At 39.8% G+C, this 9,673-nt stretch overlaps 1 protein-coding gene across 1 annotated transcript; it reads left to right on the top strand.

Annotated features, from left to right (window-relative positions):
• Positions 1-2,322: 2,322 nt before the first annotated feature.
• LOC139193007 (putative disease resistance protein RGA4) lies at positions 2,323-3,269 on the top strand. Its single transcript, XM_070815961.1, has 2 exons — positions 2,323-2,540; positions 2,597-3,269. Exons 1-2 carry the CDS (start codon positions 2,323-2,325, stop codon positions 3,267-3,269), a joined length of 891 nt encoding a protein of 296 aa, XP_070672062.1.
• The last annotated feature ends 6,404 nt before the right edge of the window (positions 3,270-9,673 follow it).

Raw genomic sequence — 9,673 nt, forward strand, 5'->3', positions numbered from 1 at the left:
TGATGGGTGACCTACTAGGAAGTTCTCGTGTGAGTTCCCAAAAACAAAACCGTGAGGGTGTGGTTGATAGGATTAAAAGCACACCACAAAGTAGCACACAAATGTCCTATTGATTTTCCTTATTAACACTAAGATTTGTCAATTGTAGCATATGAAAATAAGGGTCTTTCCCGTAGAAGATTGTTTTATCTAACTACCTATAATGTCACAAAAACTGGGTTGCTGTCCCTACTGACCAGCCACCGAAAAATAATTATTAGACTGACCTATACATATCTAAAGTCTACGAAATTTTATATGTAGATATTAGACACACAAAGCTACACTCACACAAATTTTTGGGATTTTTGGAGTTGATTTGCTATTTAAATTAAATCGAACCAAAACATGACAGAAACAAATTTTAAGTAGTTCACAAATTAAGAAAAACGAGTTAGGGGTATTGCTATCCACCACCAAATAATCATGCAAACATGTTATGTTTCATTCAAATTTCTTTTATTTCCGGATGAAGATGCTCAAGTTGGCTCAATGTTAGAACTCAACCTATTACTCTTTCTTATGTAGTATGTCAAGAGAATGGCGTTTTCAACTTAACTTAGTCCCTAGCATGCAATCTAGAATGGCGTGTTCATAGGTTTAACAAGTAGAAATCATTAAGAACGAAAAGAGTTTGAGTCATCACAAGGCATCGTAAGTACTGGCGTTGTCTTACTTATCCTAGAAATTGGTTCACATGTTAATCACAATTAACAAGTACTACTCTAGAATATATGTAGGTCCTCATTTGACAAGGGCAGGCACACACATATTCATAGCATTAGAATCCTAGATATGCTTACTACGTATGCATCCATAGAAAACAAATAAAGAATTCATCAATGAGACAAGTAGTGAACCAATTTTCATCCATTCATAAAAGTAATTCAACGAAATGTCATAACAAAATTGCAATCATATTCGGGGCTTCAAAACAGCCCCTAACTACTAAAAATTTAGTTACACACAATCCTTAAGTTAAAACAAAAGATAGACATGAGTTTGAGAAGATAGAACCGAAAGAAATCGACCGAGGCTTCCTCCCCCCTTCCTTCATTCCCCAATGCTGCTTTTAAACCCATTCTTGCTGCATCATTTTCTTCTCCTTAACTCACCCACTAATAGCCATTTAGTGATGACAATAAGTGAGAGGAAATGTGGTAAAACAATTGTAACACTTTAGGTAGCCTTTATGCCAATTACTCCCTCTTAATCCTCATTTTTAATTCCATTTCATCTGATATTTGAAGAGGTGTCAGCTGACTTGTTCTTGGCTGCATCAGTTTTGGCTGCTAGTTTTATTGGATTTATTGCCTTCAATGCAGTTATAAACTGCTCAGCGTCTTGGAAACCTTTCAGTGTTAAAACGGCCATAACTTCTTTTAGGACAATGATATTAACAATCCGCGAAATTTTCCAGAAAATAGACATCCGTAGCTTTCCAAACATATAAGGCTCATTCTCTAATTCATTCTGAGCGGTTCGCAACTTGCTTCCAAAGTCAGCTGATCTGCACATGCAGTTTTGACGAATTTGTTACTAAAAATCCTACTTGTGCTATTTTTCTTTTATTTGCTTGACAAATCCCACAAAACACAAAAACAAAGTAAATAGCTCAAAAATATAAGGAACTAACTAAGAAAAGACAAGTGAATTTGATGTAAAATATATATAAATATGAGCTTATCAGTGGTCGGGGCCCAAAGCGGACAATATCGTGCTACGGCGGAGTCGAGCCCGGGATGTGGTGGGGGGCCAGGTCGGGTTATGACAATTTGGTATTAAAGTCAATCTCTGGCCGGAAGTGTGCTGACAAGGACGTCAGGCCCCTAAGGGAGGTGGATTGTAACATCCCACATAGCCCAGAGGTGAAGATCCTATAAGCCTTATATGTATATTCCCATCTCTACCTAGCACGAGGTTTTTTGGGAGCTCACTGGCTTCGGGTTTCATAGGAACTCCGAAGTTAAGCGGGTTCACACGAGAGCAATCCCATGATGGGTGACCAACTGGGAAGTTCTCGTGTGAGTTCCCAGAAACAAAACCATGAGGGCGTGGTCGAGGCCCAAAGCGGACAATATCGTGTTACGGTAGAGTCGAGCTCGGGATGTGGTGGGGGCCTAGGCCGAGATGTGACACCTTTTCCAAGTAGAGCGTGGAATGCATCATTTGGGTGCTGTTGACTTCATTTCTCCTACTTCTCTGGTCTTCTTCTCTGCAAATTGCAATCTATCTCTCTCCCATTTGCTGATTGCTTCTTCACAAATAGCAAACAAAACAAAGATGGTAGAAGCAGTTCCATTTGGCATCGCCACCCACTTACTGGTGAAGCTTGGTGCTTCCACTTTCCAAGAACTTGGCCTCATCTACGGCATCGACAAGGACCTGACCAAGCTTGAAAGCACACTTTCCACCATCAGAGCTGTTCTTTCCGATGCCGAGGAGAAACAAGAAATGAGCCATTTGGTGCAAGAATGGATGAGGAAGCTCAAAGATGTTATGTACCGTGCTGATAACGTGTTTCATGTTTTCGAAACCTAAGCTAATGGCGGCAAAGATCAGCTGCTGCTGCTGCAGGTACGCGTGTTTTTTTCGCCTTCAAACCATCTCGCCTTTCGTTACAAGATGGACACGAGATCAAAGAGATTAGAGACAGTCTAGATGAGGTTGCTGCTGATATTTCCAAGTTCAACTTCAGGGCGAGATCGGTGACAGTTTGTGCAGATATTGGGCTCCAAAATGGTTACGAGAAGGAAGAGACACACTCTTTTGTGTTGCATTCGACTGTAATTGGAAGAGACAAAGATAAAAAGGAGATGGTGAGATCTTTGATGTGGGAATGCGACCGAGAGAATGAGTCTATCGCGGCCATTGTTGGTATTGGGGGATTGGGGAAGACTACTCTTGCGAAAATGTTGTACAATGACGAGAGGGTAGTGAGCTATTTTCAACTTAAGATGTGTGTGTGGGCTTATGGAAACTTCGATGTGCGATCAATTGCTTCGAAGATTTTGAGTACTGGCACTGTAGATGAATTACAAGAGTCAAAATTTTCTCATCTGCGAAATGGTCAGCAGAAAAAAATGGTTATGGAATTAGAGGACTTGCAGATTCTGCTTCGAATGAAATTGGATGGGAAACACTACCTACTTGTTCTTGACGATGTATGGAATGAAAATCATAATAGTTGGCTTCAGCTGAATGATTTTGTTGATGCACAAAATCAGTGAGGACTTTGGTACAACAGAAAGTGTTAAGTTTGTGACCTTCGCTAGATTGCTCCGGTCATTAGTGTGGATAAGTATGTAAATGGATAGAGATAGGGAAGCAAACACAAGATGTACGTGGTTCACCCAGATTGGCTACGTCCACGGAGTATAAAAGTTCTCATTAATTATTAAGGGTTTACACAAGTACATAGGTTCAAACTCTCCTTTAGTGAGTACAAGTGAATGATTTAGTACAAATGACATTAGGAAATATTGTGAGAGAATGATCTCTATTTATAGAAGAGATTTTCTAGTTTCATTCTGACATTGACACATGTCGTGTTGTGATTGGCTTCTGATGTTGACACGTGTCGCGCTATGATTGGCTTCTGATGTCGACACGTGTCGCGCTGTGATTAGCTTCCTGGTTGGAGGGAAACTCTTCTGGGTCTTTGACGGTATAACGTTGACTGGTGCTCAGTAGTTTCGGGATTGGTCAAGTATGGTACAAACAATGCTCCCCTAAGTTCCCGAGTGAGGAAAACTCCTCAGTTGGGGACTTGCAAGATCCAAGCCATTGAGTAATCATGAAACTTCTAAGTACCAAAGTGTGGTATCATTTTCACTTGCCTTATCTGTCTCATATGTAGATGTAGCATCTTTTCTGGAAGTACTTTTCCTCCATCCAGGGGTGGTATCTTTAACCGATGAAGATGCAAAAGGTAATGTATCAATTTCACTTGAAGCTTACTTGTAGTTTCGAGCTTGGTCAAGTGTGATACAAACCCTATAGTAGGAGTCCCCCAAGTCACTGAGCTAGGAGATTTTCCGAATGAGGTAACAGACAAGGTAAGCAATCAGACTTCCAAGCAAGCAACCTTGTGTCGTAAATAGCACCAAGGATAAGGAGAAGCAAATGGAGAAGAGATGATATGAGATACTTTTTCTTTTGAAGAAGTAACTTTCCACAGGTTTATTCTTGAACTGGGCTAGAGGGTTTTCTGGTTCCCTCAAGAGTATAAGGCCGACTTAAGAATTTGAGGGTCAAAACAAGTCCATCAAATCTAGAGTACGTTCGACCTTGATGATATGGGATACTTTTGCTGTTGACAAAGTAGTGGATGTATCGGCACGTGTTCTGTTATGCTTGTCTCCACATGCTTCCTTGTATCTTTCTCACTTGCCCTATCTGTTCCTCAGGCAGATGTGGTATCTTCTTTGGAAGCATAAAATGTTGAAGATGAGTACTCGAGAGCAATGCTAGGTAAGTAATCAGGCAAGGGGTTCCAGGCAGTCAGTTCCTGACTAAAGCTTGATTCCAAGTGCTGACTGATTGCTCTTTTTCTCCTTGTCTTGCAGGTAAGAACAAGGCCAAAGAAAAAGAAAGGGAAAAAGCATGATATGGGATACTCTTGCTTTTAACCCTGATGATATGAGATACTCTTGCTCTGGTGTGGCTTGTTTGCAGAGGTATTATCGGAAAGAAAATAAGCTGAGTATTTTGAGAGACTCTGCTGAGAGTGCCCTCTCGGATGTCAAGAAAAGTTGAGCATTTTTTTTATTTGCAGGTTTGCCTGGCTGTGGAGGATGAAGGTCGACATATATAGGAGTCTCTCTAACAACAAGTAGTAATGCTATTCCTTTACCCTTCTTAGTCGTAGCAATGTAGTGGGAGCTGCAAGTTTCACGTGTTTTAACTTTGTCAGAGCACTTTGAAAAAGTGGTATGTGGTATTTGGAAAACTGATGTTGCCTGTGAAGATTGCAGACAAGCTTTATCTAAGGAAATCTGGCTCTCAAAGTTCAGAGAGCGATGCCTCTTCGATTTTTGAGAAAGCAATCATGTTGGGAGTCTGGCTCTTGAGATTCGGAGAGCGGTGCCTCTTCGACTTTTGAGAAAGTAATAATGCTGTTGGGAGTCTGGCTCTCGAGATTCGGAAGGCGGTGCCTCTTCGATTTTTGAGAAAGCAATCCTGTTGGGAGTCTGGCTCTTGAGATTTGGAGAGCAGTGTCTTTTCGACTTTTGAGAAAGTAATAATGCTGTTGGGAGTCTGGCTCTCGAGATTCGGATGGCGGTGCCTCTTCGATTTTTAAGCAAGTAATAATGCTATTCATTTACCCTTCTTGGTCATAGCAATGTAATGGGAGCTGCAAGGTTCACATGTTTTAACTTTGTCAGAGTGCTTTGAAAAAGTGGTATGTGGTATCTGGAAAGCTGATGTTGCGTGTGAAGATTGCAAACAAGCTTTATCCAAGGAAATCTGGCTCTCGAAGTTCGGAGAGCGGTGCCTCTTCGATTTTCTAACAAGCAATCATGTCGGGGATCTAGCTCTTGAGATTTAAAGAACAGTGCCTCTTCGATTTTTGAGAAAACAACCTGTTGGGAGTCTGACTCTTGAGATTCGGAGAGAAGTGTCTCTTCAATTTTTGAGAAAGTAATCCTGTTGGGAGTGTTTTCTCGAATGTGAGTAAAGGTTGGGCATTTTTGCTAGTCTACCTTGCCACGGAGCACGGAGGTTGACATACATTGAGACTTTCTAGTTATCAAGCAGTGGTGCTGTTCCTTTACCCTTGTGGGCAGTGTTCTAAAAAACGGCCTAGGCAGCCGCCTAGGCAGCGCCTAGGCGCTGGGCGGAGGGTGGCCATGGCGTTTTAGTGCAAAACGGTGGGAAAAAGCGACTGGGCTCTAGGCGGCGCCTAGGCGGGCTAGGCGGCTGGCGAAGTTAGGCGGATCTACAACTTCCAATTTCTTACGTAGCAGCAGAGCTCCGACAAATTTTTACAGCTCGTTTCCATGAAGATGAGGGAAGAAAGAGTGCGAAGAGAGAGAGAGAGAGAGAGAGAGAGAGCAACTTTGGAAAGCGGTAGTCATCCGATTTGTTCAACTGTGGCCTCACCAACTCTAGACGATCTGATTCTCTCTGTCTGTGTTTTGAATCCTTGATCAAAAAATGGGGTCGAGCTTCCAGAGAAGTCTGTGGTGGCGCTTTGAGAACCAATTCTTAAAGGGTAAAAAGAAGAAGAAGAAGAAACAAATAGGTCTATGTTATACAAATGAATGACATTCCACTTTCCCCACAAAAGACTTGATCTTTGATGAGAGAGAGTGTGTGTTATAATAATAAATATATACAATTATGGACGTGGGTTGTTTGAAAAAGAAGGAAAGGTACTGCTTGAAGGGCCAGCTAGCTAAGTTGTTTATCGCATTAAAAGTGAGAGACCTGGGGTGATGTGAAAGAGGTGAGGTGACCAGCTACTGCAGTACTGCTTGGAAGGGTCATGTTTTAATTATGAAAACCCACTACGTGGGTTTTTTATATTTTAAAAAGTTGTCTAAGTTTGAGATCCACCCACACTACGTGGGTGTTTTATAATTTTAAAAGTTTGAGCTATATATATATAAAGGTTATATAAATTATGAATTATTTAGATAATATTTTGTTTTCTTTTTCCTAAACAAGTGATCGGATCATATTTATATATATTTTTACTTCGAATTCACTCGTCTTTTCTTAGTTAGTTCCTTATATTTTTGAGCTATTTACGTTATTTTTGTGTTTATAGGATTTGTTATGCAAAGAAAATAAAAATAGAACAAGTGAAATTTTATGTAATAAATTCGTCAAAACTGTCTGTGTAGATCAGCTTTTAAATTAAATTAAAAAAAATAATAATGATAAGTCATGATGATGTTTGAAACATCATCATGATTCATGTTGTGAAGGGAGAAGAAAATGCACGGCAAGAATAATGGAAAAGAAATAAATTGGGACGAGTGGGAGAGACACTGAGAATAGAAAAGAAAAGGAGGAGTGCAGGGCACGAGTGGAAAGCAGAAGGCAGAAAATAAAGAAGAAAAAGAAGGAATAAAAAAAGAAATGAAAGGCAAATAAGAAAGAGAGGAGCGCATGGGGTACGGGGGGACCGACAGAAACAAGAGAAGAAATAAGAAAAGAGACGGAGAGATAGAAAGAACAGACGGGAGAGAGAGAGGGGGGAAGCACATAAAACTGTGCGAAACCAAGGACTGACGCAGCAATAGAGGAAGGCGCGGGAATAAAAAATAAGCAGAGCAGACGGATGAGGCGCAGAGAGCAGGGAGAAAAACAGAAGGAGCAAAGCTGCCTTCTCTCTCGGTTAAATCTTTCCAAACTTATATTTTATTTCTGTTTTAATAATGTGTAACTAAATTTATTTTGGCTAGAGGTTAATTCAAAGCCATGAATATATTTGTAATATGAATTGATTACCTTCAGTTGTGATTTCTGAGTTGTGATTTAATTTGCTTAACTGCTTGATTGATAGCTTATTTTTGTATGTCGATTAAGAATGCATACTTAATTTACATGCATGAATTTGACGCTAGAATATAAGGGAGTTTCACCTAATCGTTATGAACTTATATTCACAAGTAGTGAAGGTTGCTAGTCACAATCACGTTAAGTAAATTCTTGGCATAAGTTTCATGCTTTTCATAGTTACGAATGCCTCGTCAATGCTTATAGTTTTCACAAAGTTTAATGATCTTTGATTGTATCTCTATTGTGCTTTTCACATAGGGGACTTTTGAAGAATGTTTTGAATTGTTGTATGCGTTTTTCCGTCCAATTCAATAACTGAAGGAAAACTTGAAGATTAAAAAAGTGCTGTTCACGGTTAATCTGAAGTATTGAGATTTACAATTTATTGAAAGAACAACTGAAAATCAATTTAGGTCGCATATGTGTCATGTGTGGAGAAGAACCCTCTAGCTAGTTCATCACCTATCCTTCCACCTTAATTTCATGCTTTTGTCAATTCTGTAATTTATTTAAGTTTAATTTACTTCTCGTCAAAACCAAACCCCCCCCCATTATTAAATTATATTATTTAGTTAGTTTTCATTGTTGTTAGTCTTTTAATTCAATTTCCGTCCATTTCAGTTCCTAGTGTCTAATTTGATTGTTTTCATTATTTTGAGTCATTCTAAGTGTGTTTCGAGTTATTAGAGTTTTTAGCCTAGTTTTGTGTCCTTGAGTCTTGTTTAATATTTTTAAATTAATTTAGAATAGATTAGCAATCCCTCCTAATCCCCGGCCTAGAACGATACCCTACTTACATCTATACTACAATTGTCAAAAAGAGGGTTAATTTGTGTGTTAACTTATTTTACGCATCAAATTTTGGCGCCGTTGCCGGGGATTAGCAACTTTGCTAATCCCTTTATTTTTGTTTTTGTTTATGTTTATATTGGTGTTTGTGTATTTTACTTTTGATATTTGATTTATTTTTCTTTCTTTGATTTTAGGTACAAATGGAGCAAGACATGGCACTTGCGACCATTCAAGCTCAATTGGCACAGCTCACTGCTCAATTGACTCATAATGCCGAACGGACCACAATGCCAAGTGTCCCTACACTTGATGTGCCATATGGGCAAGGATATCAAAGTCCTCAATTTTCTGTAAATGAAGATGTTTGGGGATATCAAGGCCATAACCAATCAAGGGGCAACATGTTTTCCAACGCTTGCAATTCAGATTGGAGAGGTAATTCAGATTATATGTGGGATGAACCTCAACAATTTCAACAAGGTGGATATTGCCAGCAAGACGAGTTCTATTCAAGACCTATGCAGCCACCACATCATCCCCCACAACAATTCCAATCAAATCAAAGTATGCCCGTGAATTATAATGAAATTCTTGAAGAACTAATTTCTTTGACGCAGGGTTCACAAAAAGAAGAACAATTGCCGCCATCAGAAGAGTTCTATCAGTGGCCATATGAACCGTCACAGCCACCACAACAATCAACCCAATTCAATTCAGGTACGTCCTTGGATAATGATACACTTAATAAGTTACTCACCTCTTTGAATCAGGGAGTAGAAAATCAAAACCAGGAGATGCAAGACCGAGTCAAAAGAGTGGACGAATTGGATATGCAAGTTGGGCAGATTGTGGAATTCATGGCACAGATTCGAGATCAAAGTGAACTTTCCAACTTAAACATTGCAAATTCAAAGGCAGAAAGTGAAATCGATGAAGCCATCACTTTGGAAGGTGACATGAAGGATGAAGCTATCCCAGAACCATCCAAACACAGCCCGAACATGGATGAATTGCTGCTGCAAGCAGAAGAGGAGGAGGACGACCTGGGCAGTTTAGAAGAATTCTTGCTGCAAGCTCCTCAAATCCCTATGTCATCCAACTCAGGTGAGGAAGTTCTAAATTCACTTCATTCTAACATTATTCCACCGAATGTCCTTTGTCCTTGCAGGTTTTTGATTCCAAATATCAAAGAGAGTGAAAAAGACATTGTGGAAGCTCTTCCAAAGGTGCAAAGTGATATCCCAATTCTTGGTGCACCAAAACAAGTTCCCGATGGTATTGAAACGTTCAAAGAACCTTGCACACCAAGAAAAGGGATTCAAGAAAATGA

The sequence above is a fragment of the Malus domestica genome, chromosome 16 (assembly GCF_042453785.1).
Source record: "Malus domestica chromosome 16, GDT2T_hap1".
Classification (NCBI taxonomy): domain Eukaryota; kingdom Viridiplantae; phylum Streptophyta; class Magnoliopsida; order Rosales; family Rosaceae; genus Malus; species Malus domestica.

What these genes read in the sequence shown, in the direction of transcription:
- LOC139193007 (XM_070815961.1), top strand. Translation starts at nt 2,323, where the DNA reads ATGGTAGAAGCAGTTCCATTTGGCATCGCCACCCACTTACTGGTGAAG. An exon ending in AGGAAGCTCAAAGATGTTAT is followed by an intron (nt 2,541 to 2,596) that starts GTACCGTGCTGA and finishes ATGGCGGCAAAG; the next exon opens with ATCAGCTGCTGCTGCTGCAG.